The sequence below is a fragment of the Gallus gallus genome, chromosome 1 (genome assembly GCF_016699485.2).
Source record: "Gallus gallus isolate bGalGal1 chromosome 1, bGalGal1.mat.broiler.GRCg7b, whole genome shotgun sequence".
NCBI lineage: Eukaryota > Metazoa > Chordata > Aves > Galliformes > Phasianidae > Gallus > Gallus gallus.
This window is the reverse complement of record NC_052532.1, coordinates 106,735,402-106,754,342: the sequence shown is the minus strand read 5'-3', so window position 1 is coordinate 106,754,342 and position 18,941 is coordinate 106,735,402. Positions and strand designations below refer to the sequence as shown.

The window sequence follows — 18,941 nt, the reverse complement described above, 5'->3', positions numbered from 1 at the left end:
CTCCTGGCGGCGGCGGGCGGCACAGCTGAAGGCACGGGGCGGGGAAAGGAAAGTGAGCGGCAGCGGGGCCGCCTGGCGGGAAGCGCGGCGGTGTCACCACAGCCTCTCACACGCACAGCGAGGCGGCTTTCCTCTCAACCAGCGTAGTTAAGGAAAGCCGGTAACAGTCGTAGTTACTCATAGAGGAAACACAGCACCCTGATCACAAGTTTTGATCCAGCAAATTCAGATTTATTTTTTCATTTTTATTTTTTACAAAAAATACCTTTTGACAAATAAAAAGCATTTCCATTAGTCCACTGTTCTTCGAAGTGTAAATGTACACTGTAAATTTTCCATTTGTAGTATAGACTCACGCTATATTTTATGTCATCTACAATAAACTCAACTACAGAATCTGATGAAACGTAATAAATAATGATGAAGGAACGGAAAACTACACAGCAAAAAAAAAAAAGGGGGGGGGGGGAATAGAAACTTTTTAAAAGTCATATTTAAAAGTTATATTACAGCCATCTCTCCAAAAATCGAACATTCGCTTTAGCCATTATGAAGCAAAGCAATAGTGCATTACCCTTATTGGCGTACTGGAACAGATAGCATCCTGAAATCAAAGCACTGCCCGCTGGAAGAAACTGAGCTACAACTAAACGGAACGTAATCCAATTAAATATGGACAGCTAAGAGTGCAAACGCCAAAACTCTTGGCTTTACAGAAAGGACAACTCCTAGGAACAGACACTGAATGCAGTTTCATGATTTTATTTTTCTTACAAAGCAAAAACTGTTTTTCTTGATCGCTGCTTGGAAGATGAACGCCACCAGAAATAAAAGGTAGATGGGCTCTTTGCCCACCTCTTATTCCTGATTACCTCAATGGAAAAAGCATGCAGTTGGCTGAAGAGAATACTGTCACCACCGTAATAATAAAACTAGTGGCTTAATAATTACTGCGATTATTTAAGAAGGAAAAAAAGAGAGGGACTCAATCTATCTTACCTGTAATGTAACGTAATGTCAAGATGTCTAAACACTAAGATAGCATAAACAAGTCACATCTGAACATTTTCAGCTTTATCTTACTCTGTCATTTAACACCACAGATAAGAAAACATGCCTCTCCTCAAAATATTTGTGCTTTTGACTAGTTAAGAAAGGATTTACTAGTCTGACCCATTTACACACAGCATGGCCCATTGTGGTCGAAAGGTAAGCGTCAGCCTGAGACTCCAGGGCAGACTGCTCGCTTAATGCTACAACACTTTTTCTTCTGAGATAAAATATGCCAACACTTGTGTACATTGCAGAACCTCCATGCCAATTATTTTCTGCATTGGGCTGCCCTGAAGCAAGGCCTTAAAGTCTCAAGAGGTGGTGTTACAGCAGGTCTCCAGGAATCCTACCCTAGCTTTGTAAATATTCTCTCCAATGGACCACCAGCTGCTTTTGACCTGGAAAAAAGGCAGGCAAGAGCCGTGTGTGAATACCAACCACTTGAACTCATGTACTGGAACATACTAGACTTATAAACTAGTACTGCTGTGTTCAACTGGAAACGATGGGGTAGAACCGATCATCCCTCTGACTGCACTCCAACACAGTCTGTTTCTTGGAACAAGGAAGAAACAATCAAGCAGCAAGGGCAGGACACAAACAGGCATGTGGTCTCCACGACTGAAAAGGCTGAAATATCCCATGGATTTGTTTATGCTGTAAGATTATGTACAGATAATGTCCTCTAGCAACACCAGAAAATCCAAAAGGGTGTCAAAGATCATCCATATTCGGGATAAAATCCCTAAGGAATTTTTTCTTCTTTTGGTAGTAAGACATAAATACTGCCAATATGACCAAAATTTTCATCTATTAAATTTCTAAACCATTAATGCAACACACAACATTGTTGATAGCAATGAAAACACTGTAGTATACAATAAAGTTACTGAGGTTTGTTCTGGGAAGAAAATCAGCAAGGTTTCTTTTTTTGCATTTTTAATATATTCCACTGCTAGGATTTTGGATGAGGAAAAAAACTGCATGTATCAATGCATATATAAGACCAAAAGTCAACCAAAACTTTTGTAGAAAAGTATTAACATTCTTAATCAATAAAAATATTTGCAAATTTAATTACAAATACATTTTAAAAGCAAAATCTTTAAGTACATCGAGGTTGGTCAATATTGACAGTGTTCGTTTAAGAGGAAGTTAAGATAATACCCACTGCATCTGTGGTAACATCTGAACGCGCAGAGTATATACATTTATTGATCAAACTGTGAAATATATAAAGTGAAGAAGCAGTATTTACACTTCTGAACCTATACAAAGGTTATACTGGAAGATCAAGTAGGGGTCTGTGAAAATCTTAGTATCTTAAGTACTGCTGATTTCATGCATTTGTTCTACAACTTGTCCTAAAATTTCATCCACTACGTCAATGTCGTAATTTACTTGTTGCAAGTCTAGATCAGGCATGATTGTAGCCAAAAGCTGTCCAACATTCACTCGAAGGGAACGCAGTTTCAGGCTGTGAAGAAATAATTTGAGATGTTTAGATATGGATGAAGTTTCACATCCAAATACACAGAATGTTAATTAACAAAGTTGGAGTAACATTCAATAGGAAGGGTCAGTATGTGACTTCCATCAACCAACAGAGAGCTTGTGCAATTGAAACTGCAACAAGATCATTTCAAGGTTTATCATTTTTTCAAAGCTTATTGTCTTGAGTTTTAACTTCGAAGGTGTGTATTTCCTTCGTTTCAAACAAATACTAAGATTTGAGCCTTTCCCAGAATGGATTAAAGGTATTTTTGAATACTTCTACTGAAGTTAGCAAATAAACACTGGCATAACTCTTTATCCTACAATATCTTTTTATTTCTCAAACCAGCATTTAAAAATATTTAATACATTTAGAATTGCCAACTACCACAATATATGGGAACAAAGGAAGAGAAAACAAAGAGGAAAAAAAAAAGAGAAAGCATGAAAGAGTAGTTTGTCTGGAGGTTTGAAAACATAAAGACAAAGCAGCAGTTTTAATAATGGGAAAATACTATTTCTCCTCTTTTTGCTTTCTTTCACGATTCCACTGCCCTATCCTCTTCCTGGTCAAATTGCTTCTAAGTCATTCATCCCTTCTCTTGAGCATTTCCTTTACCATTATTTTCTTTATTATCTCCAGTAGCCATTCTTCATAGAGTCATTACATCCCAAAGGACCTGTAAGTACACCACAAGTAATGCATGCAATTTCTAATTCTTCTATGTAGAAGTAGTCAGATGCAGTAAGCAGAAAGTAAAATGCTGGCAGATGCAGGGGAGACTGAATCCCAGAACAAAAACAAACAAAACCCAAACAAATTTAGCTTCAGAGGAGACTCCAGAGATCATCCATTCCCTTCCTCCCACCCCTAGCAACACATTCAAAAAATGGTTATCTCAGATTAGGTTGCTTGCAACCTTCTTGTGTTTTCAAAATCTGTACAGGTAGAGATTCCATGATCTCCCCGGGACTCTCTTTCCTGGGCCTTCACTGCGAACATTATTTTTTTCCTCTATCTCATCAGAATTTCCCTTCTTGCAGCTTGTTTCTATTGCCTCTCATGCCATCACTGTGCTGGTGAGGAGTCAGGCTTTATCTTTTCTATACCTTCATTCATCTGCAGAAGAAAGCATTAGGATATCAGATTGAGGTAGCCTTCTCTTCCTAAGGCTACTACCCTCTGCAACCCCTTAGAGGGGGGCTCCAGCCCCGTAATCACCTTGGTAGCCCTTCAGTGGATTTACTCCTATATGCTAATGTCTTTCATAAAGTGGGGAGCCCCAAACTGGACACAGTACTCTGCATCTGCCCAGCAGAGGGGAAGAATCTCTTCCATGAAACTGCTGGCAGAACTCTTGCCAATAGAGCCTGGTAGGCACTGGGCACTCCCACCACAAGAGGCACTGTTGATTTGCATTCATCTTCTAATCCACCTCCACCACAGCCCAGGACTTCAGCTTGTTCAGCCGCAGAGATTATTCCTAGCAAAAGTGTAGAACATCGCTGCTGCCTTTACTGAACTTCCACAGTATTTCTTTCGATAATTTTTTCCTACTTTTCAAGGTCCCTCAACAGTAGTGCTACCATCCAGGGTATCAGTGATTCCCTCCAACTCAACTCCACTCTGAGTTTACCAGGTTAATTGTGCTCTGTCATGTAGGCCATTTAATGAAGGCATTAACAATTATTGGCCTTGATACTGACGCCCAGGCTTAGCAGACTGGCAGCCTGCTATGCAGTTTTACAACCCGCAACCTAGTCCACTGATCTAAATCATATCTCACAAAATTTCATTGTAATATTATGGCAGTCTGTGTTGAAAGCTTTCCCAAACTGAAGGACCACTCTCCCCTTAACCACAAAGCTGGTCATCTCAATGGAAAGGTCACCAGGTTGGAAAGGCAATCTTTGCCCTCAGTAAATCTATGCTGCTTGTTTCTAATCACGTTGACTATCATGAGCTTGCATGCAGCTTCCAGGCAGATTTGCTTCAGGGTCTTCCCAGGAACTGATGTTGTATTGGCCAGTCTGTAGTTCAGATCCTCCTTTCTGCCTGCCCTGAACATGGGCATGACAACTTTTTTTTTTTATTATTATTATTATTTTATTTAAACCAGTTATCAGGGACCTGCCACAAACTTTTGTATATCATCACAAGGCCACCTCTCCATCATCTGGCCAGCTCTCTGACGCATTTCATCTGACTCCATGGACTTGTGTATGCTGAGTTTGCTTGCTTCCATCTTGTACATGTACTTCTTTTATGTGTCTACTATTTTTTATTAATGGAGAGCAGCAAGATCCCTACTTGGAGGTGTAAACTTTTGTTTAATTCAAAGATAAACCCTGACACAGTTCCAGAGGATTGGTCTGCAGCAAGTTCTTGCATGAAAGGCCAAATCAGTTCCAAAACTGAAAACAAACTCTCTGCAGTATGGTACTACTGAGTCAAGAAACAAAAATAGCATGCAAAAGCAAAGATCATCTGCACAGCATAAGCTAATGATCACCTCTCCCTCTTTCCTGCCTCCTTTCTTCCTCCGGTTGTTTTACAAGCTAGAATCTAGAAATTCTTATAACATTTTCAGTATTTAAAGAAGTGTCAGTATGAGATTCTATTGAGTCAAGTACTTGTTTATGCAGCACTAAGTCAAAACCAAAATAAAATCAGTGGATGAAAAGATGAAGCGTAAGTGCTATCAACTTAGAAGTCACAAGAGGCAGCAAAAATAATTCCAAGAACCACGTTTTATTATATGATTGTCAGACATGATCTTTGTCAAGGTCTTTTAGGTACAATCAGCCAACCAAAATCTTACTTGAAGTAGTCTAGAAAGAAAAAAATTGATACCTTTCTCCATCAGAAAAATTAACAGTGTCTTCTACATTACTGGCTGTAGAGTCATTTGCACGTGCTACCGCTTGTGGGATTGAAGCTTTTAACTCTGCAATTTCTGATTTAAGCTCTTCACACTGACAGGCAATTTTATTTTTCTCCACTTCCAGTAGTTCCACCTAGCAAGTAAATAAAAATAAATAATTTTATACATCAATTTGTTGTGTTTAAAATAAACACAACCAACACAAAACATCTGTTGACTGCTTTTAATCAGCTTTTTTGTAACATTTTTATATTTGGTGACATTTTATGATACTGCAACCTACACATTGTATTAAAGTAGCCAGTTGGACACACTGCACTCTCAGCCTGCTGTCAGACTCTCTCAAGTTTGCTTATTGCTGTCAAGGGAATCCAAGAAAACAAAAGATTCTAGGCTAGATTATATTTATTCCCCAACCTTCTAGGTGGCTTGATTAATAAATGGACAGAATTTAACCATACAATACGTTGTGCACTGGAACAGCTACAAAACATTCATCTAAGAAAATGGAAAGTTAAATTCTTCATTTGAAATATGCCACTGTTTTAACTAACATACCTGACTTTTGTATTCGTCTCTCTCAATGGTGCACTTGTCCAGTTGCCTGAAAACATCATCCAGCTGCACAGCAATTTCATCTACCTCACTCTTACTTTCACCGTCAGCACACCGGCTGCATTCAGTTTTTAAGTTCTGCAGAGTACTGCACTGCTCTTTTAGTTTTGCTATTTCTTCTAAGGCCTGTTCATAGAGATGGGTTGTCTCCGCCAAACTTCTTTCATGAACATTTTCTTCTGCAAATGAAGAAACTGTCTCAGTTGACTGATGGCACATTTCTTTTTTCACATACTTATCATTCATTTCTAGTATCCTCTGTTCCAGTGTTTCTACTTGCTTGGTTAATGCTTCACATTTGCTTTGGTACATCTCTTTCTCTTTGTTTACTAATTGCAGCTGATTTCTCAGTTCGTTTCCAAGATCTGCAGATGTGTCAGAAAGATTATTTACGTTGTGCCTGTTAGTTTCCATTTCTGTGCTGGGAACTTGAATATCGATGTTATCTTCCACCTCTTCCTTTTTAACAACCAAATTTGGGACCTCCGTCTGTGTTGCAGAGGTCAGCTGTTCGCTTTTTGATTCTGAAGTACTCGCACTGCAGGGTTCTCTTACATCACTGTTTTTTTTCTGCTCCTCCTGGTCAACATTTATACATTCCGTTTTTACCACTGGAACTTCAGAATCTGCTGAAGGCTTTGGAGTGCTGCTCTCCTCTAAAATAATGACATCATCATCATCATCACGCCTGTTGAATGCTCTGTCATTTAAACGAGGCGTCTTTATAGTTACAGGTGTCACACTGATGAGTATCTTCCGTTTCAGACTGAGGAAGAAAATATTAAACTGATTATTTTACTGCTCAAATACCGCATAGTCATTTGTTTCAAACTACGTTTAAATGGGTCTAAACGCGCAATTCAAAACTACTACTCAATAACTAGAAAGGGATGTCTCCCTGAAGAGCATCTTAAGATCATTAGTCAGAGTAAATACCTTTTCTGTAAACACAATGGCTGACATCCACACACTAGATTATTACTTTCATATATTATTTTGAGACAGACTCAACATTTTTGGGGTGGGGGAAGACCTGTAAGAGAGGTTAAGGAAAACATCCTATAGAATGAGGTTAACGCTATACAGTCTTTTCCTAAATTAAGGCAAGTCACTAAGCAATTTTCCAACAGTACAGTATTTCCTTCTTGTTGCTCTCGCTTTTGTTCTTCACGAAGTTTCTAGGCATCATTAATTAACGTGGTTCTTCCTGCATTACCAAAAATTGACACACGAACTTTGGCAGCTATGACCCAAAGATGGGACTGCACCTGACACCATTTCTGCTTAAAAGTTATTAATTTTAGAATAAATCAATCTATTTTGTACAGGTTCACTAACCTGTTATCAGAATCAGAATGAGGTGAAGATACTGATCTATTTGAAACAAGTAGAGGTCTTTTGACAGAAGCATTTGATGTTTCTGGTAAAAGTACTCTTGGAACAGCTTCCCTTCCACTCACGGGTGAGAACGTTCTAAAGTCTTTACTTGAGGAAACGGTTGTTTTTAAAAGCATTTCATTACTGATCTATAAGATAATGTTAAGAATGAAAAGCAATAGACATTAGTAGAGTTTTCAGAATAAGTTTCAAGTAGTTCCACTAACTATCTGAAAACACTTAAGATTATGACAGACATTTCTTATGTATACTGCAAGGCTTCTCCACAGAGCAATCTCCTTGAACCCTGGCTCAATATTTTGCAGTAAGAAAGCTGAACTATACCCCTTGTCGAAAACAAGCAAAAAAAAAGTTATCAGCTTAATGATCACATACACAGAAAATAAACAGAACAGGACAGAAAACAGAACTAAACTCTACTGATGGATGTTGACTGTTTCCTTCATGTCTTTTCCATGCTGGTTTAGGTCATGTATTAAAAAAAATAATCTGGATTAAAGACTTCTGGTGGATTCCTCAGAAGACTACAGCTGCAAACGCCTTCCCATGCAGAGATGTACTGTTGTCAGAAAGCAGCTATCTGATCTTAAAGGCGTTTCCCAAGAAATACCTATTATAGGTACCACGCAGAATCCTGGGGAGTACCTTTTCCCAGCCAGTTCTGTACCCATATCTGAAGTGTGACCGTCATACACAAAATATGGGACAATCATCTTTCTTAAAGTTGCTAATAATTAGTTCTGTAAAATATTTTATTCATTTCGGACCTTTAGAAATAACTTTCCTACTTGGATAAAATTAATTGCAGGAAAATGAACACAATCAAGTAGATAGGTTAAAACAGCACATGGAAAATCTTTTATCCAGACATTGAGTGGTCTGAAGTTCAGTTACTTTGAAAGCTACATCTCAATTCAGAAACCTGATTCTGAGTTCCAATCTGTATATTCTTATCACTAAATTGTTCTCATTTGCATCTCCATTTGAATTTGAGTGCCTCCTTGTGAAACAAACTCAAAAATACAGCTATTACAAATTCTACCCTTCCCCCACTCCCTTTTTAAAGGGCATCTTTACTTTGATATCTTTATCGCATATCCCTCTACAAAAAATCCACTTCCAACTATTAGATATTGTGCTATAACAACAAGTAGTAGTGACTGACATCTTTTCTAGCATTATTTTGTGAGGCAGCTTTATCCCCTTCGAACTCTTTCTTCAGTACAACATATAAAATGCACCACTGACTTCTATCATTGGACAGAAGAGACAGGGGATTTCTGGTTTACCAATAGCAAGCACAGCCTATACAGCTATCAAAAAGGTTGTTGATCTAATCAATTGGCCACTATTAAAAGCAAACTAACTCAAAGCCTAGCCCACCGGATCAAACCGCATAGTAGTGGTGCCAGAAAGAATAATGGATACCAAAGCTGGTTTGCCATCAAGTTCAGGAGAGTTACCTGGTATTCCAGGCGTTTCTTCAGTTTTTCCCTGTCTCTGTGCAGGAGCAAGGGGAAGAAAAAAAACAAACAAACTTAGATTTAACTGTGAAACCAAAAACCAAAACAACCTCACTTATATCTGAAACTAAACACCTTATTTTCAGCTATATACAGTGAATTTCTAACATTCTGTTTCACTGAATGAGAATTTTCTGCATGAACTTAGAAGCTACTAGTTGAGGTAAACCTAATCTGAATTTAAACTTCAAACAAGTTCTCTCTCAGATTAAAATAAACGTTTGAAAAACAGTAAAAAACACTTTTCAGAACATAAACCAGCAATTCATTAAGATTACCCAAGTAATTTTTTCCCGTGCATCTTAATTAAGAACCCTTAAATTCTTAAACAAATATACTGAGGTTTTCAGCTGCTTGAAAATAGTAATCACTCAGGCAAGGGCTCTTAACAGCCATAATGACTTGTTTCTCTCTAACATACTGTACCTGTACACCAACTTTTTGCTTCATTTTCCTTACTTGTTACTAAATGATAGAGACCTCTTTACGTTCGATATCATGTCAACATGCTGATAAAAGAAAAATGCTATTCATCTATTCACTGCTGTGATTAGATTTTGACCTTAGGGCGCTGTTTTCTGACTGGATGAATTCTTAGAAGAGCTGCACTTATGCCACAGGTGAGAGAAAAGGGTGTTTAGCTTTCACGTTCCTTTTCTAGTGTAGGAACACTTGAAGTCTCCAGTACTCACTTTTTCTTATAAGTTTTCTCATATGTGGGATGTATTAGGTCATCATCTTCTGGTTCTTCTGGCACATTACAATCCCTGAATTAAGAAAAAATAAAGAGCTTAACATTCGTGCTTACCTTAGGCAATAACATAAGAAGTAAAAGCAGTGTTCAGATATTCAGCTAAATATAGTTTTACCGGAATTGTGGGTCAGGGTTCAGTGAGCAGTACCACTTCTCTGGCAAATGCTCTATTCCATCTGGTAGCTTCCGCCATTTCAGACACGCATCACATTGCACCCATGTCTGATCAGGCTGCTTTCTGGAATGGAAAAAACATATCAGAACTTTCACATGAACAATTTATTTGCATGATCACAAATAAAGCAGTAATAACAGTATGTAACATTCTTCTATTTGAAAGTGATACTCACTGTATCTCCTCAACCGGTAAAGCTAATGGATACTCTTCATTCTTCTTTGCTTTCATTTCATTCCAGTAGTCATTAAGCTTTTCTCCTAGCGCTGCTATAGTAAGCCTGAAAACAGAAGTTTTTCAGAGAATACCTGAAGGAGTAAAATCTTAGCACAGAAGGAACGTTCATACACAACAGTGAAATAGTAAGTATATGAACAACCCTAATCCTTACGTTTTCACAACAGTAAGCTTTTCACTTTTAGTAAATCCCAGAAGTTCAGAATTGTGGGAACAAATGTTTGTCAGATATGAAACTACAAGAAATTTGATTTAGGATACAGACAGCTTTTAAACTGAAATAAAATATTTGATTCAGAAGCACTGTGAATGTACAATGCAAAACCTGAAGCCAACTCATTAGTTCAACTTCAAGCATAAAAAAGTACAAAACTGCCTCTGTCAGTCCAGCACTGGGCTACATATATCTATTTACTATAGGCTCATGATCACTCTAAGCTGGCATAAAGCAATACTTAACTGACACTACAAATATACGTTCACTTTAGTGTGGTATAGTCTACATGCTGCCAAAAGAAGCAGGGTGGTTTTCCCCCATATTAACGTTTAGCTGGATTAGTTTTCTTATCAGGAACCTAATCATTTCACAACTGTACGACCATTAGAGCTGGCACACAGAAAAGAGTGATGTGGAAGAGGAATAAGGAACTTAGTCCAGCCCAGAAAGTTTCCACCTCAAACACCTCTGAATCCAAGTCACACATTTTGGTTCCTGAAGAAGGAATTAGCAAAGGGGCAGAAATGAACAGCAACACATGGATTGAATCATGTCTCTTTTGGTGGAGGGAGAGAGGCAGGTAAGTTCACGCTGATCATGACATTACAGCACCAGTTTTATGTTTCTGCTTTGCGATGGAAATTTACATTTTAAAAATCTGTAGAAGCAATCTTTTGTAAAACAAAGAAACAAGCAAAAAACCTTCACAATACATGCGACAAGTGCCAAAACACAACAACAAAAACCAATCAGTGCTCACTGTGCCAGCGTGCAGAAACACAGAGTAAAACCTGATTAATAGAAGTGCCTATCCTATGCATACCCATTGCCAAAGGAACTGTTAGTGCTACCACAGAAGAAATGGTTCAAGGAACATTTGTACTGAAACAACAAGCACGAGAATGATTCCCTGGTCTGTTTTAACTTGTTCTCATTATATAGCTCTACTAGCTCAATAGTTGCAGCCACAGGAACTGCTTGAATCTGGCATCACCACTGCAAAGAAGAATACAGTGAGCTATTTAAAAATACAGGCAGATTGAACTGTAGTGGCTGCAGCAGTTATGTTGCCAGCTACCAATCTTGCTTCTCCTCCGCTGAGAGCTATGGTTTCAATGGCAAGAGTGACCGGTGTTATCCTGCCACAGCTCCTCAACTACTACAGTGAAGAGTTTAGTTTATTACAGCACTCTGATACTGTTTCTGGGTTACTTGTATATGCAGAGCTGCATACAAACAGGCAATTAAGGAAAGGCTTTGTGAATTGTTCAGCTGTCCTTGTCAGGGGAACACCAACAACTGACTGAAGGGCAAAATAGACAGCTTGAAGAAGCTGATGACATCTCCTGCCAAAGTCTACCCCACTTATGTTTGTGAGTCAACACCCCAAAATTTAAGTCCACAGTGAAACTAAGTCTGAGGATATAGAGAAGGAGATGCGCTCCTTTAAGCACATCTGGTCAAAGGAGCCATAGACAAGTACAGAAATGAACCTGACTGACACATGGTAAGGGAGACAGTGACAAGAATCATCCTGCTCAGTCATGCTGAACAGTAAGTAACAGAGAGTGTGAGAATGTTTATTTTTTTCAGCTGGGAGGATAAAGAAAAGGAAGGAGACAAATGCAGTGTCATAAAACCTGACCAACTAGTATTAACAAAGACAATCAGAAACAAACGTGGGTCCTATCAAAAAACTGACAAGGATTCAAATCTGAAGGCCCAAAATGCTGGAGAGAGGTCAGTAGAACCATGCTAACTGATAAGGCAACATGTAGGCAAGAAGGATCAGAAATAGCGCTGGGGGAGTGTTAGACAGAAAAACAGAAAAGAGTATAAGAAAGTGCAAGCTGCAATAAAACAGGGCAGTCCAATATACTTGCCTAACCAATCACTGTGCTTGATCCCTGCAGCCTACCCTACCTACTTATTAAATTTTAACTCTCTGCATATTCTCATTCTCTATCACATGCATATGCATTACAAAGACTAAGTGCCGGCTACTGGTAACACCTGTGCATATGAGTGGAAATAGGTGCCAGCTACTGGAGTCAGACTTGAGATGAGGAGTCAGCTGCTGCAGCAAGGGTCCTAGCCTTGTGTGCCTGGTGCCAGTTGCTGGGGGCACCTGGAGAAGAACAAGTGCCTGTATCTTCATCAAACCTGATGTGCATATGGATGTGCATGTGTATTAACCAGCAAACTTCAAGCTGGACTCGCCAGTGAGTAGTAGACCCCAGGTCTAGGCCTAGGCCTAGGCCATCAAGGGTCAGTCTGTGCTTGTTTGTCCAGAGGCACCTGCAAGTGTGCCTTGTGGGGACAGTATATTCTATACCAGAAATAACATACTCAGCAGAAATAGTCCCCTCAGCAAGACTAGAGAGGCATTTGTCTCTCTGTACTCAGTACTGGTGAGGCTGCACCTTGAGCGCTGTGTTCAGTTTTGGGCCCCTTGCTCCAGGTGAGGCCCAGGAGAGCGCCCAGAGAAGGGCAACAAAGCTGTGAGGGGTCTGGAGCACAAGTCTAATGAGGAGCAGCTGAGGGAGCTGGGATTGTTCAGTCTGGAGGAGGCTGAGGGGAGACCTCACTGCTCTCACCTGAAAGGAGGCTGTGGTGAGGTGGGGGTGGGCCTCTTCTAGATAGCTAGTAATAGGATGAGAGGGAATTAAACAGCTGTGCTAGGTGAGGTTCAGGTTGGATATTAGGATAAATTTATTCTCAGTAAGAGTGATGAGACACTGGAGCAGGCTGCCCAGGGAGGTGGTAGAGTCACTGCCCCTGGAGGCGTTCAAGAGCCGTGTGGATGCAGCACTCAAGGACACGGTCAGTGGGCATGGTTGGGGTGGGCTGACGGTTGGACTTGGTGATCTTAGAGGTCTTTTCCAACCTTAATAATTCTATGCTTCTTTAAGCATGCATGTTGCCTTGATTCGTACTGAGCAACAAGGTAGACCAGCCAGCACGCAGTGGACCTATGGACTGGATTAGAAGACCTAAAATTGGGCCAGGGGTGTCAAGTGATCAGAGGGGCTGTGACGGTACTCAGTATGCTTACAAATATAAACTGTAAAGTGTGTACCTTCACTAATGACCTTCAATCTCTATCTGTTGAGAAAAAAGAAGGGTACGTTGCTGACTACATCCACACTTAATGCAAGTCCCATACATAGGTGCTGCTGAAGGGAATGTGCCAGCCACGTCAGTGTTCTGTGTGTCTGCATCTCTGAGACACGTGCTCAACTTCATTGCTAGTTAAGCCTGCAAATGGGAAAGTGGCAGGGAACACAGAGACCACGGGTCGCCAGGCTGAGTCAGGGGACACAGCAGCTGCTGGGGGAGGCAGCTGCTCCTAACATCCCTTAACACCAAACAGCACAGAAGATAGAAAATAGCCTCATCATCTTGAAAGGAAAGAAAACACAGTGGAATAATTCCCAGTGTTTGCATCTAGGAGATTTTCCCTAGACATCTTTTCTGCTGAGGTAACTCACCCTCCCTACCCTTTCCTTCCCCACACATCTCCTTCCATAATGCCAGTGCAATCAATTCACAGAAGAGCACTGTAAACACACTAGGCAATTCATCTGGCTTAAGAACATTTCTTTTTTTCCAAATCAGATTAGATTCTCAATCAGTGCAGCTGCAGTATGTTACTTGTTAGATACTGACTGATAGGATGTAGCTTCATTGCAGCTTCATTCCAAATCACAGCTGCCTTCGGGGTTGTGTCCTGTATTTTTTAAATATCCTGTCAGGTAGACTTCAGGACATGAAAGTCTACTTTTAAGAAACTAAGAACAATGGATGAAAAACATCCAAAAACAAAGTCAAAAACAACAACCCCTAGGAAATTGTGATGAATCACTATGAATCATCAATCACGTGGGATTCATATCTCACAGTTCTATCGCAGTTTATGATGGAACACAAGTATTCTTACTACTTAAAAGGGACAAAATCTTTTTACAGTCTAGTGCCTCCCAGTGAACAATATTATTAAATGAAAAATCTATACAAAATACACATTTACCTGTATTCATTTGTGTAGTCAAAATCTTGTTTGTTATGAGTTGGTTTTAGGAAGTTGCATTCGATAATCCCAACTACGCCAACACCCATGTTGTTTGCCTGTAAAAAATTAAGATCCATCAGGAAAAACAAAACAAATCCCATACTAAAACACTAAGATCTTGACAGAAGTAATTATAATTTATATATCCACCAAGTTAAAATAACCTCTGACTTAATGAATAATCTCCAAAAGAACTCTTGACACAAATCTGCCAGACAAAAAGAATGAATGCCCTACAATCCATCCCTCTTTTTGTCCTGAAAGGCACACCGAATTCTCCGCCTCGTGCATTAAGCTTAGTTTCTACATACAACTCAGTGCAATTATTAACTGCTGTGCCAACTGAAAAAAGGTGTATTTACAAAAGCACACTAGTTTTCACCTGTATTTTCTTTTAATTCAGCATTTGAGTGAAAATGGTTTCTAATGACGTTAAAATATTTTTCAGCTTAAATTCCTACCTTTAACTGACAGCCAACTCTTTCATAAGCTTTGATGAGTCTGTTTTTATGATACATCATTATTCCATAGTGATCTTTGTTTCTACAGTTAAATCCAAACGTAATTCTTACTGTTTTAGCCTTTTATCAGATATTAAGGAAAAGTCTGGTTAATGTCATGCGACCAAAATATACATATACTTTGAGGGCTCATTTCAAACTGGGTCCTGGTATTTTCTTTTCTTCCCCTCCCCCCCCCCCCCCCCCCCCCCCCCCCCTTCTTTTAAGTACTGAGATAGTTCCTTTGGTACGTCTTCACAGAAGAGGTTTTAAAAATAATTACAGAACACCCATAAAGACAGCTGCAACATTCCCAGCAGAATCTAGACAGCTTACATACAAAGTCTCATCGTTACATTCAGCATGCAATCATCACATTAACAAAGGATACATTCAAAAATTTTGGCCTATATATATCACGCTCAATGAAAGCAAGGCTCTTGGAGACCAGCTGTGTTTTCACTTTTTGTCCTCGCAGAATGATCTGCATTCTTGGCTTCAGATACAAAATACTGCAGTAAGCCTACAAAATATACAATAATGCCCATTATTCAAAACAACAGCAATGAGATCCTCGCTGCCACCACCTAAAAAAAGAACTACACACCTACAAATCCTCAAGAAACGTGTACTGTAAAACATTTACCATGTTTGGAAAGACAAATCCAGATTTTAATTAAGATGTTACTAACTGGTTTTTTTGCTCCTCCAACTTGATTCCACAAAACACAGGAAACTCAAACGCACATACATCATACAAATCACATTAATAGCAATTGAAAGAGGACTTTCGTGAATATGGCAAGTTAATCAGGTGTCTGAAGATACAGTTTTACTATTATAAGAGCTTTTAATTATGTTCAGATAAACAAGCCTCTATTCTTAAGTTCTAAGTAGGGAATTATATCACAGACCTTAAAAGAATAAAAAGCAGCTGTTAACTTTATTCCAAACGATTTACAAACTACATAATCTTCTTGGGTGTGAATCCATGTATTTCAATCTGCATTTCATTTGCCATATTTGAAGCAGATTTATGACTTCTGTGAGTGTTAGACTAATTGAATGTTGTACTTGAGCTGGAACAATACCTACAATACTATTCAGAAGTACTCAGGACACCTAGTAATGCCACGTACACTTTCTTGTAAGAAACATGTTCAGAGACTATGGGTCAGTAGTGTAAACAATGGCTGCAATATTTAGCCTGCAGTCAGGGCTAGGGCTTTTTTATATGCAGGTCTTTAAACAGCTGCTATCTAGTTCCTGGATCTCTTTTGGAACCTAAAGAGGACGCTGTCAGCTGAAAACCAGCAAAAGTGTATCTGCAAGACTATGTAAAAAACAGATATTTTCTTCTAAAAAGAAAAAAAAAAGCAAACCCCAGCAGATGTTTATAGAAGTCCAGAAACACATTCTGTTTTCCAAATACTGCTGACCCACTGCCCTAACATTTAAATTCTGACTTTGTCTTTTTTCCAAACAACACCTCTATGGTACAGTATATTACATTAAAACAAAAGCATATATCTTCTGGTTTCCACAAAACAAGTAAATAAGTGAAAAAAAAAGAAAAGTATACATACTCTTAGTGAGTAGTCACTTTCTGGAACTATCTGGTCCAGTCTCTCTTGTTTTTTATACCCTCTTTTCCCTGTTTCATCTAAGTCTTCTGGAATCCTGATGTCATATTTATCCTTGTCAAAGTCAAATTCTGTTTTATCATTTTTATCTCTAAGAAATAAGGAAAAAAATCTTATCATGAGAGGGAAAAAAAAAGGTTGAGGTGAACCTGATATCTCAAAACTAATTATTTGTCATTTCTGCTTAATTAAGGTACTCGCTCCAAGTTTATAGTTCTGCTTATAACTTCCAAATGTACTGCTTATCTATGATAAATATCCTTTCTGACCACACAACTTCTATAATAAGAGCAACACCCTTGAAATAGGAACACAGATCCAAAACAGTAATCAGTCAGTAGAGACTAGATGAAAACTAGGTGTCCTTAGAAAACCTATGCCCAAACACGGACAAAGTGAGTAGGGAGATACCTCCCCAAACAACCACTGAAGACTCCCACACAACTGAAGAAGACTCAATTATGTTTGTGTAGCCTTGTACTAGTACAGTCTTGTGAATATGTAGTAGGTAGGTGTGACTTATTAGATAGGTGTATATTAAACTTTTTCAACTATAAATAGAAGAAGATGTGAAGACTCAGGTTGCATGATACGTGGAGATGATCCATCTTGCACCATGCGCAGAGAGAAGTGTCTGCCCTCTCAACACTTGTTTTTCCAAAATGCTTCAGGTTTTAAAAATGGACAACAGACCCAGAGGATATCACAAAGATACAAGAGAAAAGACACAAAAGAAACAGAATTCCTTTGAGTAATAATGGTTTTCTTTGCAGACTTGCTAGAATTCAAAAACATTCACTAGCTTCTTCTAGAAACCCAAGGAATATAAGGGAAACGTTAGCAAATAAAGCTAGCATAAATTTTAACTTTATTCTAATTGCACTTCACTAATAAAAGCACTCAGTATCACCAAGAACACCAGATGGGCCGAGATGCATGCATCTCAATGCAAAATTCCTCAACAATGCAAACTGCCTACGATTCTTACTGCTGTGAGAATGACAAACTGCAACTTCCTAACTCAGGAATTTTTCATCACAATTCCTTATTGCAGTGCTCACCAGAGGGTTTCTTTTAGTTAATTGCACTGGCAGAAGTTTGGCACAACATTCAGATAGAGATTTTGTTACCTCCAGGTTTCTTGTATAAAAATCTACTACGCTAAAAGGGATGCAAGTTCCTAAAATATGGAAGAAAATAATTAAATAGGAAAAGAATAAATAGAGCTTTTCACCAGCTTTGATTGCCTGAGATTTTGTTTTGTTCTGTAACATTTAATCCACTGTATCCCAGAATGAGTCTTCTCCCCACCCCTTTTTTTCTGATAGGCAAGAATAAACTATTTTCCTGCCAAATTTACTGGCCCATAAAACCACTTGAAATTGCTTCTTATGGATACCTTGCTATTTCAGGTATTTAAAACAGCAGTAAACTAAACACTCAGGAGCATAATATGAGTTAACACGTTCCCAAACAATAGGTTCATCACTGTTAAAGGCAATCTAGAACTATTCCAGATGGACCGTCATATAGGTTCCCTGCAAGTAAGGGAGCAGCAACCATGTAAGAGGAGGAAAGGGAAAGGAGATGAGAAATGACAACACCCAGCTGACACTGCTACAACTTGAAACTGCTACAACTTCTTTAAAGAAAGAAAACAGCAATTCCAAGCTACCAAAGTCTGAAAATTCATTTTTACGTGAATAATCCCACATACGTGTGTAGATGAATGTAATTAACTGCATCTATTTACTTGGACTTCTGTTTGTACTATGATAAACAGTTAAGAAGTTTAGAAAGGTCCAAGTCATTCCCCATCGGTTTGAGATACCGGATTTATAATTCATCTATTTCAATTACTCTTCTGGAATAGTAACAATATTTTATCAAAATGAAATACAGAATCCTTTATGTTCCCCTTCAGTCAAATGAATTTGAGTCTAATTTCATCAACTGCAGCTAACTCTCCATCCAGTATTCTAGAATTACTCTGCAAAAAAACCCTTGTCTACTTGCATACACTGAAGAAATAATGCAAATGAAAGAAAAGATATGAGCAACTGGGCCTCATCGTACCTTCTGAGATTCCAAATTATGATTCTTGTTCCTTTTTTCCCCATTATAGCATCTAGCTCAGCCAGTAATTTCTCCTCGGTAGAAAATAAAGAATGTGTTAAGATGGCTTTCAAACTGTTTTTGGATTCTGCTGGATCACTTATCTGTCGTAAGCAAAATGTTAAGGAAAGTAACTTTAAATGTAAAAGAAAAAACTTCAGAAGATTAGTAAACTTCTGCAACAGGATCCTGCATCCCTCAGAGGCTCTCATTCCACATCTGGAGAGCTCCAAAAAATGTAGAAGTTTTTAACACATTAT

At 38.7% G+C, this 18,941-nt stretch overlaps 1 protein-coding gene across 5 annotated transcripts in view; it reads right to left on the bottom strand.

Annotated features, from left to right (window-relative positions):
- Positions 1–209: 209 nt before the first annotated feature.
- MORC4 (MORC family CW-type zinc finger 4) overlaps positions 210–18,941 on the bottom strand; it is a 27,858-nt gene continuing 9,126 nt past the window's right edge. For 3 of the 5 annotated variants that reach the window (NM_001257224.3, XM_015299460.3, XM_015299453.4), the window contains 13 exons: positions 18,643–18,790; positions 16,510–16,657; positions 15,315–15,446; positions 14,885–15,004; positions 14,382–14,479; positions 10,073–10,177; positions 9,838–9,960; positions 9,661–9,735; positions 8,909–8,945; positions 7,386–7,573; positions 5,991–6,813; positions 5,402–5,565; positions 210–2,530 (listed from right to left, as the gene is read on the bottom strand). In NM_001257224.3, the coding sequence (NP_001244153.1) occupies positions 2,377–2,530; positions 5,402–5,565; positions 5,991–6,813; positions 7,386–7,573; positions 8,909–8,945; positions 9,661–9,735; positions 9,838–9,960; positions 10,073–10,177; positions 14,382–14,479; positions 14,885–15,004; positions 15,315–15,446; positions 16,510–16,657; positions 18,643–18,790 (2,315 nt within the window). In that variant the 3' untranslated portion in view covers positions 210–2,376. Of the gene's footprint in view, positions 2,531–3,171; positions 3,668–5,401; positions 5,566–5,990; positions 6,814–7,385; positions 7,574–8,908; positions 8,946–9,660; positions 9,736–9,837; positions 9,961–10,072; positions 10,178–14,381; positions 14,480–14,884; positions 15,005–15,314; positions 15,447–16,509; positions 16,658–18,642; positions 18,791–18,941 lie in introns of those variants that run through there. The other 2 variants (XM_015299448.4, XM_015299444.4) reach the window with 2 other exon arrangements.